This window comes from Perissodus microlepis, chromosome 12 (assembly GCF_051167445.1).
Source record: "Perissodus microlepis isolate ML-2025 ecotype Zambia chromosome 12, ASM5116744v1, whole genome shotgun sequence".
Taxonomy (NCBI): Eukaryota; Metazoa; Chordata; class Actinopteri; order Cichliformes; family Cichlidae; genus Perissodus; species Perissodus microlepis.
The window spans coordinates 37,007,683-37,021,038 of record NC_140472.1 but is presented as its reverse complement, the minus strand read 5'-3'; the positions used below and the strand labels follow the sequence as shown (position 1 = coordinate 37,021,038).

Below are 13,356 nucleotides of genomic sequence, written 5' to 3'. Positions count from 1 at the left end.
TAACATTTACAATAATTGATTACACAGCAGTGGAGAGTAGACTTTATCACAGTAGATGTCTTTCTGAAAGCGCTGTAACTAAGTTTAAGAATATAATCCACCCACTGTTATCATCTTCAATGCCCTGTACCAACACAGAGCAGAGCAGCTACCTGAACGCTGCTCCAACAGAGGTCGATTATCTTGTTAATAATTTTACCTCCTCACTACGTACGACTCTGGATACTGTAGCTCCTGTGAAAACTAAGGTCTCTAATCAGAAGTACCTGACTCCGTGGTATAATTCTCAAACACGTAGCCTAAAGCAGACGACTCGTAAGCTGGAGAGGAAATGGCGTGTCACAAATTTAGAGGATCATCATTTAGCCTGGAGAAATAGTTTGTTGCTTTATAAGAAAGCCCTCCGCAAAGCCAGAACATCTTACTATTCATCACTGATTGAAGAAAATAAGAACAACCCCAGGTTTCTCTTCAGCTCTGTAGCCAGGCTGACAAAGAGTCAGAGCTCTGTTAAGCCAACCATCCCTTTAACGTTAACTAGTAATGACTTCATGAACTTCTTCACAAATAAAATTTTTATCATTAGAGAAAAAATTACCAGTAATCATCCCACAGATGTAATATTATCTACAGCTACTCTTAGTACCATTGATGTTAAGTTAGACTCTTTTTCTCCAATTGATCTTTCTGAGTTAACTTCAATAATTACTTCCTCCAAACCATCAACGTGTCGTTTAGACCCCATTCCTACAAAACTGCTCAAAGAAGTCCTGCCATTAATTAATGTTTCAATCTTAAATATGATCAACCTATCTCTAATAATCGGCTATGTACCACAGGCCTTCAAGCTGGCTGTAGTTAAACCTTTACTCAAAAAGCATCTCTAGACCCAGCAGTCTTAGCTAATTATAGGCCAATCTCCAACCTTCCTTTCATATCAAACATCCTTGAAAGAGTAGTTGTCAAACAGCTAACAGATCATCTGCAGAGGAATGGCTTATTTGAAGAGTTTCAGTCAGGTTTCAGAGCTCATCACAGCACAGAAACAGCTTTAGTGAAGGTTACAAATGATCTTCTTATGGCCTCTGACAGTGGACTCATCTCTGTGCTTGTCCTGCTAGACCTCAGTGCAGCGTTCGATACTGTCGACCATAATATCCTATTAGAGCGATTAGAACATGCTGTAGGTATTACAGGTACTGTGCTGCAGTGGTTTGTATCATATCTATCTAATAGACTCCAATTTGTGCATGTAAATGGAGAGTCCTCTTCACACACTGAGGTTAATTATGGAGTTCCACAGGGTTCAGTTCTAGGATCAATTCTGTTTACATTATACATGCTTCCCTTAGGCAGCATCATTAGAAGACATACATTTACACTGCTATGCAGATGACACCCAGCTCTATCTGTCCATGAAGCCAGATAACACACACCAATGAGTTAAACTGCAGGAATGTCTTAAAGACATAAAGACCTGGATGGCCGCTAACTTTCTGCTTCTTAATTCAGATCAAACTGAGGTTATTGTACTCGGCCCTGAAAATCTTAGAAATATGGTATCTAAGCAGATTCTTACTCTGGATGGCATTACCTTGGCCTCCAGTAACGCTGTGAGGAACCTTGGAGTCATTTTTGACCAGGACATGTCCTTCAACGCACATATTAAACAAATATGTAAGACTGCTTTCTTCCATTTGTGCAACATCTCTAAAGTTAGAAATATCCTGTCTCAGAGTGACGCTGAAAAACTAGTTCATGCATTTATTACTTCCAGGCTGGACGACTGTAATTCATTATTATCAGGAAGTCCTAAAAACTCCCTGAAAAGCCTTCAGTTAATCCAAAATGCTGCAGCAAGAGTCCTGACAGGGACTAGAAAGAGAGAGCAGATTTTTCCTGTTTTGTCTTCCCTTCATTGGCTTCCTGTTAAATCCAGAATTCAAAATCCTGCTCCTCACATACAAGGTCTTAAATAATCAGGCCCCATCTTATCTTAATGACCTTGTAGTACCATATCACCCTATTAGAGCACTTCGCTCTCGCTCTGGAGGCCTACTTGTTGTTGCTAGAGTATTTAAAAGTAGAATGGGAGGCAGAGCCTTCAGTTTTCAGGCCCCTCTTCTGTGGAACCAGCTTCCAGTTTGGATTCAGGAGACAGACACTATCTCTACTTTCAAGATTAGGCTTCAAACTTTCCTTTTTGCTAAAGCATATAGTTAGGGCTGGACCAGGTGACCCTGAATCCTCCCGTAGTTATGCTGCAATAGGTGTAGGCTGCCGGGGATTCCCATGATGCACTGGGTGTTTCTGCTTCACTCACTATGTGTTAACAGACCTCTCTGCACTGAATCATACTTGTTATTAATCTCTGTCTCTCTTCCACAGCATGTCTTTATCCTGTCTTCCTTCTCTCTCCCCAACCAATCACAGCAGATGGCCCCGCCCCTCCCTGAGCCTGGTTCTGTTGGAGGTTTCTTCCTGTTAAAAGGGAGTTTTTCCTTCCCACTGTCGCCAAAGTGCTTGCTCATAGGGGGTCACATGATTGTTGGGTTTTTCTCTGTATGTATTATTGTAGGGTCTACCTTACAATATAAAGCGCCTTGAGGCGACTGTTGTTGTGATTTGGCACTGTGTAAAAAAAATTGAATTGAACTGAATTGAATTGACCTGCGTTACCTCACAATTCCAGCAGAGGGCAGGGCAGTCCCAACTGTAAAACTGTAAAACACAAATATGACGAAGCTTCGTGATCGAGGTTTCTGATCAGCATCAGATCCATTGTTGTATTTCACATGGATCAGTTTCCGACTTGTTTTCATTTATTTTTTACAGGTTTTCATCTCAACTTTCAAAATGTCTTTTATTTTGAAAGAATGTTTGTCAGAATAACCGCAGCCTCGTTTAACTCCTTCAAATCTACCAGAGGAAGTGACATTATTACAGAACATCTGTTCAACCAATGACTTTCATCCGATTTCCACGTCTCCTTCATCGAGCTGTAAATCCAGTTTAAAGTCTCACAGCTCCGATGTGCAGCCATCGCTTTACTGAGCGTGCTCAGTAACAAAATCATTCACTTTAGTTCAAATCTTCAAAGCAAAGTTTCTGCTGCTTTCACCTCTCAGATTATTTTACAGAGAAACGTTTACATTGTTTAGCGACTTTATCACCAAATGGTAATGTCTCTGATTGGAATGTGCTCATTTTGTATAAAACCACTAGCTTTAATCTGGCTTAACAGAGAACCGATAACTTTGGCGGTGTTATCTCTGATGAACGCCTGACTTTGTTGAGCTGTGTGCGGCCCTGAGACTCGTCTGCATTTCATCCACACAAAGAGCAAACAGAGTTTCAGGAACTACAGATGTTACCTGATCGGACACGTTGAGGTCAGAGTCATCATCCGAGATGGCTCTGACTGTAACCCTCGTCATCAGGACTTTCTCATGGTTGGAAACATTTTTCTGTCATGTTTTGTTAATCAGGTCACAAAAACGATCCAAAGCTTCTCTCTCAGAGGGACAGCGTTTGGTTGGAAGACACAAGGGTTTCACTCAGCTGACATCGGTGCCCTCTTGTGTCTCCGTGGTTGCCTGTCTCCTAGGTAACAACCTCGACGGGAACAAAGTGTTTCTCGTGTCGCTCGGCAGCAGAAAGAGACAAATGGATGGAGAACCTGCGACGTGCTGTTCACCCCAACAAGGACAACAGCCGGCGGCTGGAGAACGTGCTGACGGTGTGGGTGGTGGAGGCCAGAGACCTGCCCGCCAAGAAACGGTAGGCGGCGCTGCACCAGCCCACCTGCTCCAAGTATCGCAGTTACATCTGTGAGCTGCAGGGTAACAGTAGAACACAAACAGTAATCCTACTATGTTTAGTGCAGGTAGTAACCAGATTACTTCTACTACATGTAGTAATCAGAGCATTTGTGCTACTATTAATTACTAGTATTAATTACTACTAGTAATTAGAGTATCGCAGACATTCCTGCAGTTTAACTAATCCGGTCGTTAAGTGATGACGTGACGAATCCTACTTCCGGGCCTAAAGTAGTCTGCGTTTACTATGGCTTTTGTGTTGTTAACATGTTTAATGTTTTGTATTTTCTTCTATTTAATCTCAAAAAGCTCCTAAAACAGTCAGTGATCACTGTTGAGCTCCCTCGGCTTTTATTACCGCTAATCATTTATTTAAGCTCAGTTTTTAAAACCTTAGGATGTAACTACAGCCCAGCCCATGCAGCAGTATATGACTAACCTCGTATTGTGGATGGATTATCTCAGTTGTTCTCCTGGCTGAAGTTTGGTCCTTTTACAGCATCCTGCCATGCGATTACATTTGTTCCTGACCACCGAGAACACTCACGTTAACTTTTATCGAGTGGAAAAAAAGTTAGCTTGTTTATATTATGCTAACATAGCTGTGTCGCTAGCGGTCACGTAGCACATCATTATATACCAGCTAGCCAAACTTCAGTAACCCTACAAACGTCACTGCTGTTTAGTTTTCTGTCTTCATTTATGTTGGAAGTGATAACAGAGCTGTACGTTTGGATTTGTTTCCAAAGCCCCGCAGTCAGGACATGCTATATTGTATTTAGATAGAAGCTAGCGAGCTAACTTCCTGCTAACTTCTAACTCCGTTAAATGTCATAAATTCCGTTTTCATGGATGCCTGGATGTTAAACTCAATTGTTACACCTGGTCGAGCAGAACGTTGATCATTTTATTAAAGATGAAAGACTTTAGACAGTTTTTCAACTCTCAGTAATGCCATAGTGATCGTTTGATATATGGACCTGCAGCGGAGTTTAGGCCCAGACACGGCTAGTGACGTCAGACTTAACGACCGGATAGTGTGTGGACACATAAAGTTGGGTGTCATCTGCATAGCAGTGTAAATGTATGTTAGGCCTTCTAAAGGTGGACGTGGCTCGCACTGTGCTGGCGCTACCTAGAGCGAAGGACCCAACATCTGTGTCGCGCTGGGTGCTGCTGTCAATTTTTACAGCTGCTGTACGTGTACGAGATGCGCCCGCTTCCTGTCATTTCCAAACACGTATCTCTGACTTTGTTTAGTTAAAACATGCATGGCAAAGAAGAAAGCTGTGTAACTAGTGAAGAGTGTGACGTTTCCACAGCACAGCTCTGCTGCCGAGGTCCACAGAGACATGAAACAAATGACTTACTCAAAGCAGTTGTACTATGAGCACGGCGTGCGCGCGCCCTCGCTGGCGTGCACTTTGCTTGACGCAGCAGGAAACTGCTGCAATCGAAATGAATATGTTTCTATTAGATGACTGTGATTCAAACCACTTGCAGTAATCATAGTACTTGTACTGCATATAATAACTGCAGGACTTGTGCTGCAGATAATAATGGTAGTACTTTTACTGCAAACAGCTATTGCAGTACTTATATTGTAGATTGCAGAAGTGTGCTGCAGATAGTAGTTGTAGCACTGTAGGTATTTATTTATTTATGCTGTGTACTACTGAATCTGTTTATTTGTATTCAAACACAGTTCTGCTGTACTTATTCTTAGTTTAGTTCATGTGCAGTTTTACAGTTTGCACCTTCGATCCATGAGGACGACATTTCACACGACCCGACCACTAATCACAGTACATGTACTGCAGGTACTTCTGCGAGCTGTGTCTGGACGATAGCCTCTACGCTCGGACATCCTGTAAGCTGAAAACTGACAACATCTTCTGGGGCGAGCGCTTCGATTTCAGCAGCCTCCCACCTGTCGCCTCCATCACGCTGCACCTGTACAAGGACACCGACCGGAAGAGGAAGAAGGACAAAAGCAGCTACGTCGGGTTAGTCAACATCCCGGTCGCCACGGTGACTGGCAGACAGCTGGTGGAGAAGTGGTACACACTGAGCACGCCCAGTACAATCCGAGGTATGTAGATCCACTCGGGCTCGTGCGCTGAGGTCGGGTGTCTCATTTGTGTCACCCTCTTAACCTGTCCCACCCGATTTCAGGTAAGTCGTCTGTGCCAACAGTGAGGGTCAAAGCACGTTACCAGAGTATCGTCATCCTGCCGATGGAGCAGTACAAAGAGTTTGCGGAGTACATCAGTTCCAACTACCTGCTGCTCTGCTCCACCTTGGAGGCCTCAATCAGCCTGAGAGCGAAGGAGGAGCTCGCTGCTGCACTCGTGCACATCCTGCACAGCACGGGCAAGGCCAAGGTAACCCCGCCCACCACACCTGAACTCTACACCTGGCCTACCACCACCACTTGTTCTTCTTTCAGCCCAGTGACCTTTCACCCCTCACTGCAGGACTTCCTGACCGACCTGATGATGTCAGAGGTGGACCGTTGCCGTGACAACGACCAGCTGATCTTTAGAGAGAACACATTGGCGACCAAAAGCATTGAGGAATACCTGAAGCTGATTGGACAGAAATACCTACAGGATGCACTTGGTACACACACACACACACACACACACACACACACACACACACACACACACAAAAGCCCCCCTGTGTGCTTATTGTGATATTTATTGATCAGCTGTGTGTGTGTGTGTGTGTGTGTGTGTGTGTGTGTGTGTGTGTGTCCAGGCGAGTTCATCAAAGCTCTGTACGAGTCTGATGAGAACTGTGAGGTGGACCCGTCTCGCTGTGCGACCTCTGACCTCGCGGAGCATCAGGCCAACCTGAGGATGTGCTGCGAGCTGGCATTTTGCAAAATTCTTGACTCATACAGGTACGCACACAAGATCACGCACACCACTGACGCTCCAGGCCAGCACACGCTGACTCTCGCCGATTGTCACTCAGGGTCTTCCCCCGGGAGCTGAAGGAGGTGTTTGGGTCATGGCGGCAGGAATGCGGCAACCGAGGACGGCCAGACATCAGCGAGCGCCTCATCAGCGCCTCGCTGTTCTTGCGCTTCCTGTGTCCGGCCGTGATGTCGCCATCACTATTCGACCTGATGCAGGAATACCCTGATGAACGCACAGCGAGAACCCTGACGCTGATCGCCAAAGTGATTCAGAACCTTGCCAACTTCAGCAAGTACGCCACGGCTTTTATTGTGAAACAATACAGGGCTTTTATTTGGAAAGGACAGCAGCCTTTTTTCTAACGGGGTGTAGGCCTTTTATTTTGATGGAATACAGGGTTTTTATTTTGAAAGGTGTCCAAGGCTTTTATTCTAAAGGAGCAAAGAATTTAAAAAAGAATTTATTTTGAAAGCAGTTTAGGGCTTTTTTTAAAGGACCGTGGGGCTTTTATTCTGAAGGAGTGAAGAGCATTTATTGTGAAGGAGTGGAAGGCTTTTATTCTGAAAGGAGTTCAGGACCAGTATTCTGGAAGAAGCACAGGGCTTTTATTGTGATGTACCAAGCCTGTTCTGAAGTAGTGCAGAGCTTTTACTTTGAAGCCTCTGTACCTGCACTGTGCACGGCTACCTGCCAACTGTATGTGTGCGTGCATGCTGACCTGCTGATGCTGGCGGTCTTACCTGTCGCGCAGGTTCGGCACTAAGGAGGAGTACATGCTGTTCATGAATGACTTTGTGGAGCGGCAGTGGAGCAGCATGCAGCGCTTCCTGCAGGAGATCTCGAACCCCGACGGGCTGAACCACACCGCCGGCTTTGACGGGTACATCGACCTCGGCCGTGAGCTGTCCAGCCTGCACACCCTGCTGACTGAGCTCGACCAGGTAATGCACCTGTCCTGGCAGATGACTCACCTGCCTGCCCAGGTAACTCCCTGACTGTTCTCTCTCTCTGTTTTCTCCAGTCGTGCCTGTCGAAACTCGGCCCTCTTCCTCGAATCCTCAGAGACGTATCAGCAGCGCTTGCCAATCCAGGGGGTGTGGCCAGTGCAGGGGGCGTATCTGTTTCTTCCCCAGAGCCTCAACGTGTAGTGTCTCCGCCCCCTCTCTCCCCAGCCCCCCTGTCTCCGCCCCTTTCTCCACCTCTGGCGACCTGTAATCCCTCTGTTGGCCTGCAGGGCAGCATGGGACTTGATGGAGGGTTAGCATCCTGTGTTTCCTGTTAGCATTAGCATCCCCAGTGGTGAACAGAGAGGGCTCTCACATGGAGCTTCTGCACATGCTCACAGTTGTCTGTGCATGCCAGCGCAGAAAGAGTCTGGCTGATGCATGGCTTAAATATCTGACGTGTTATCTGTGTGTGTGTGTGTGTAGATTGGTGGATTTCACCAGACTCCCCTCGCCGACTCCTGAGAACAAAGACTTGTTTTTCGTCACTAAAGGGTCAAGCCTACAGCCTGCGTCAGGTGACCTTTCAGCTCTCTTCTTTATCCACTTTCCCATTTCTCCACCACGCTGTCACCCCTGACTCTTCCTGTGATGTCACTTTCTCCAGGCATGCAGGGTTCTCCAGCACCAAGCTCATCCTACTCAGAGTCCAATGAGAATGAGGCACCGTTTGAAATGACCAATGGAGGTCGGAGAGAGGGGTCCGAGCTGAACAACGAGAGCCGCAGCTTGTCTCTGGTGGACCTGCATGACACCTCCCCTGGCGACGGCCTCGACGATGGTCAGTGGCAGCGCAGGACGGGGCTCCTCCCCCTCTCCTTCCAGAATCCCGTCTATCACATGACCACCACATCACCGCGGCAGCCACAGCAGCAGCAGCAGGCCGACGCCACACCCTCAGACGGCTCGGTGGGGTCACAGGGAAATGCAGACGACAGGAACACCATGGTGACCAAACCGGCGTTTCTTACCCAGATGTCAGTGGGACTGACAGGGGGGGAGAGGGGGGAGAGGATGTCTGCTATGTCGAGCAGCAGCAGTGGCGAGGAGTACTCGCGGCGAGCGCTGTCCCTCAGCGAGACACTCACAGGTAGAGTCCAGGGTCGGGGGTCAGAAGCAACAGGAAGTGTTTGTGTGTGTCAGTGCTAGGACCAATTCTGTTTACATTATACATGCTTCCCTTAGGCAGCATCATTAGAAGACATAGCATACATTTACACTGCTATGCAGATGACACCCAGCTCTATCTGTCCATGAAGCCAGATAACACACACCAATGAGTTAAACTGCAGGAATGTCTTAAAGACATAAAGACCTGGATGGCCGCTAACTTTCTGCTTCTTAATTCAGATCAAACTGAGGTTATTGTACTCGGCCCTGAAAAGCTTAGAAATATGGTATCTAAGCAGATTCTTACTCTGGATGGCATTACCTTGGCCTCCAGTAACGCTGTGAGGAACCTTGGAGTCATTTTTGACCAGGACATGTCCTTCAACGCACATATTAAACACATATGTAAGACTGCTTTCTTCCATTTGTGCAACATTTCTAAAGTTAGAAATATCCTGTCTCAGAGTGACGCTGAAAAACTAGTTCATGCATTTATTACTTCCAGGCTGGACTACTGCAATTCATTATTATCAGGAAGTCCTAAAAACTCCCTGAAAAGCCTTCAGTTAATCCAAAATGCTGCAGCCTGACAGGGACTAGAAAGAGAGAGCAGATTTCTCTTGTTTTGGCTTCCTGTTAGAAAAATTCAAAATTCTTCTGTGGAATGTTCTAATCGCTCTAATAGGATATTATGGTCGACAGTATCGAACGCTGCACTGAGGTCTAGCAGGACAAGCACAGAGATGAGTCCACTGTCAGAGGCCATAAGAAGATCATTTGTAACCTTCACTAAAGCTGTTTCTGTGCTGTGATGAGCTCTGAAACCTGACTGAAACTCTTCAAATAAGCCATCCCTCTGCAGATGATCTGTTAGCTGTTTGACAACTACTCTTTCAAGGATGTTTGATATGAAAGGAAGGTTGGAGATTGGCCTATAATTAGCTAAGACTGCTGGGTAAAACCGAAACCAAGATCTAGAGTGTGATTAAAGTGGTGGGTGGGTTTTTGCCATTAGCTACAACGACACTCACAACCAGCAAATTGCTTTATATTTTTGGACGAGGCCTGAAGTTTGAGGATCAGGTCTGATTTACCTTTGATTGCTCCCACCTTTCAGGTAGCTCCGTCCCACCCCGGCAGAACTCCTCGGGCCCCCAGAGACGAATTGATCAGCCTCCTCCTCCGTCCTCAGCTCCACCCGGACCTCCTCGAGGCCGGACGCCTCCCAGCATGCTCAGCGGCGGCAGTGGTGCAGGATCCGCCTACCCCCCGCGTCCCACCTCTGGCAGCATGATGTCATCGAGCCCTGATTGGCCAACCAGCAGCCAGTCGCGGCTCAGACAGATGTCGTCATCGTCCAAAGGAGATAGCCCTGAGAAGCAGCGGCCGGCTGCCAAGGTAACTAGGCTGTTACCACGGTACCACGGAGTCATTTTGTTCAGGCGTTCCTGATTTAATGATCAGATGCAAGGAGGCGGTCCTCCATACTTGTTTAAAGCTTTTTCTGAAGTGACCCACCCAGAGGACGTACCTGGACTGTCTAAGGTCGTGGGCGGTACCTGTTCAGGTGTGTTTGTGTGTCCAGGCTCCGTCTCCCTGCGCGTTAGACCGTACGGCAGCCTGGCTGCTCAACATGAACTCCACCTCCTCCTATGGTGAGGCTGAGGATGATCGCCATGATGACAGCCTCGTGGAGAAGGTAAGGTTCTCAAAGTTCTGGGTCAACACTGGTTCTACTGGTCCTGCTGGTTCTGACGGTGTGTGTGTGTGTGTGTGTGTGTGTGTGCAGTACCAGCAGGAGATTGCGTTGCTGCAGGAGAAGTTGCGCATTGCTGCACTGCGTCAGGAGGAGTGTGAAGCACGTCTGATGGTCCAGGATCAGCAGAATCAGCGCATGCTGCAGGAGTACCAGGTCTGTGACCCACCTGCAGAGAAGCTCAGTCACATGACACAGCAAGACCAATAGCAGTGTGCGTGTGTTTTAGGCTCGTTTGGAGGACACAGAGAGTCGGCTAAGGAGACTGCAGGACGACAAAGACCTGCAGATGAACAGCATCATCAGCAGGTGGGAACACCTGTGTGCGTTACCATAGAAACAGTACTTGAGGGTTGTGCTTGTTCACCTTAGCAAACAGACAACAAGGAAAAAGACTTCTCAGCAGCCACCTAGAGGTTGAACTGTGAACTGCAGCACCAGCTCCACTGTGCTCGACCGATTCAGATGTCAGAAATAATCAACTTCACCTGACACCTGTCAGGTGCCTGTCCCTCTGTCTGCCTGTCTGTCCGTCTGTCTGTCCGTCTGTCTGCCTGTCTGTCCCTCTGTCTGTCCGTCTGTCTGCCTGTCTGTCCCTCTGTCTGTCCGTCTGTCTGCCCCTCTGTCTGCCTGTCTGTCCCTCTGTCTGTCCCTCTGTCCATCTGTCTGCCTGTCTGTCTCTCTGTCTGTCCGTCTTTCTCTCTGACTGTGTGTCTGTCTGTCTGCCCGTCTGTTTCTCTGTCTGTTTGTCTCTATTCCTGTCTCTTTGTCTGTCTGTCTCTCTGTCTTTCAAGTCTGTTTGTCTCTCTGTCTGTCCGTCTTTCTCTCTGTCTGTCTGCCTCTCTGTCTATTTGTCTCTCTGTCTGTCTATTCATCTGTCCATCTTTCTCTCTGTCTGTCTCTCTATCTGCCTGTCTGTCTCTTTGTCTGTCTGTCTCTCTTTCTGTCTGCCCGTCTGAGCAAATGTCTGTCTGATCACCTGTCTGTCTGTCTGTCTCTTTGTTTGTCTGTCTGTCTGATCACCTGCCTCTCTTTTTGTCTGTTTGTCTGTCTGTTTGATCACCTGTCTGTCTGTCTCTCTGTTTGTCTCTCTCTCTGTCTGATCGCCTGTCTGTCTCTCGGTTTGTCTGTCTGATCGCCTGTCTGTCTGTCTGTCCATCCTTTTGTCTGTCTCTCTGTCTGTCTGATCACCCGTCTGTCTGTCTGATCACCTGCAGGTTGATGGCGGTGGAGGAAGAGTTAAAGAAGGATCACTCTGACATGCAGGCTGTGGTTGACTCGAAGCAGAAGATTATAGAGGCACAGGTACGTCTCCATCACCTGAAATCTGTATTTGAAGCCTCAGAGTTTACGACTGTAGAAGTGACCATATTTTGCCCAGTGATGGTGAAAACAGGTGGAAGTGCTCATAAGCTACTCCAGCGTCATTATGGCGTCTTAAAAGACGTCTCGAGCTGTTCTCCATCCCGGAATGAAGCTAACAGTAGCTAGCATAGCTGAGTTTTGATGTATGTCTGTAAAAACATTTTATGTGTACGACATCATAATTAGGTGAAATATGTTAGTGAAAAACATTTAATGTTCTTCATATTTAAAGCGTATTAGCAGCACAAACAGGAACAAATGTAAAATCCCGCCTCCCTGTGACAGCTGACTAAAGATCCCAGGTGGACATAAGAGGACCTGCAGGTTTGTTCTGAGCTTACTGTCTCACCTGCCCGTCTCACCTGTCTGACTCTCAGGAGAAGAGGATTGCGAGTCTTGACGCAGCAAACACTCGTCTGATGGCGGCTCTAACTCAGCTGAAGGAGCGTTATGCCGTGACATCACAGAGGAACGGCCTGTCTCCGAGCAACACGTCATCGCTGCAGATCACCGAGAACGGAGAGTTCCGCAACTCTGGCAACTGCTGAGCTCTAACTGGCTGTACTGCAAGGAGAGGGAGGGGCTTAGCCTTATGAGGCCCATAGAGGCGGGGCTAACCCATAGACTTTTACAGATGAACCTCTGACCTTAATCCAACTCATTTCCTGTTTTTGTTTTGCACGTTTTCTCTTTGAACTAGTTAGAGTATGACATCATATCCCGTTTACGTTTTGGTACTTCCTGTTACGAATCAGAAAAACGGTCCCGAAACCAAAATGGACATTTTATGACAAGACATGAAGCAACCCCACCTGTACGTGGCTCCAGGCTGGAGGAACATATTTATTGTTTTAGACGCTTTGACTTTCGATTGTATTTTAAAGGAACAGTCCGACCTTTGTGTCCGAGCTGCCTCACGGAAACTTCCTCATCCCGGTTAGCCTAGCTTAGCACAAAGACTAGAAGCAGCACCACAACTCCAAGTGATTGTGTTGGCCCCTCAGGGCTTCCGTAGCTTTGAATATTTTGGTCACATGGGCGAGGCGTGGGAGAGTTAGAGATGCTAGTTTGTTGTTTCAGAGAATTCTGATTTTAATGTAAACACCAGATTTTATTGTAAAGCGGTCCAAACTTTAAATTGTGATGAATAGTTTGTGAACGTGCACACACACACACAGACTCTCTCAGACTGTCTCTGCTGTGCTCACTGTGGCTTCTGTCTCCGTGTTTATGTTTCCTCTTATTGTTATTTATCCACGTTGGTACTTATAGAGACGCTCCAATAAACTAATACACCGTCTACCTGCTCATCACACACAGAGACGTGCATGTCGATAAAAAGCTTTTATTCATGCAGACAGCTCAAAGGTCAA

The 13,356-nt window shown here is 46.9% G+C and overlaps 1 protein-coding gene across 3 annotated transcripts in view; it reads left to right on the top strand.

Moving 5' to 3' along the window:
* Positions 1-13,283, top strand: part of LOC146376977 (disabled homolog 2-interacting protein-like) — a 29,744-nt gene extending 16,461 nt beyond the window's left edge. For 2 of the 3 annotated variants that reach the window (XM_084947433.1, XM_084947435.1), the window contains 16 exons: positions 3,608-3,780; positions 5,642-5,913; positions 5,997-6,205; positions 6,299-6,443; positions 6,585-6,729; positions 6,804-7,040; positions 7,500-7,689; positions 7,770-8,005; positions 8,179-8,270; positions 8,360-8,842; positions 9,980-10,260; positions 10,448-10,561; positions 10,652-10,774; positions 10,848-10,927; positions 11,836-11,923; positions 12,361-13,283. In XM_084947433.1, the coding sequence (XP_084803559.1) occupies positions 3,608-3,780; positions 5,642-5,913; positions 5,997-6,205; positions 6,299-6,443; positions 6,585-6,729; positions 6,804-7,040; positions 7,500-7,689; positions 7,770-8,005; positions 8,179-8,270; positions 8,360-8,842; positions 9,980-10,260; positions 10,448-10,561; positions 10,652-10,774; positions 10,848-10,927; positions 11,836-11,923; positions 12,361-12,531 (3,039 nt within the window). In that variant the 3' untranslated portion in view covers positions 12,532-13,283. The remainder of the gene's footprint in view (positions 1-3,607; positions 3,781-5,641; positions 5,914-5,996; positions 6,206-6,298; positions 6,444-6,584; positions 6,730-6,803; positions 7,041-7,499; positions 7,690-7,769; positions 8,006-8,178; positions 8,271-8,359; positions 8,843-9,979; positions 10,261-10,447; positions 10,562-10,651; positions 10,775-10,847; positions 10,928-11,835; positions 11,924-12,360) is intronic. The other variant, XM_084947434.1, reaches the window with a different exon arrangement.
* Positions 13,284-13,356: the final 73 nt, after the last annotated feature.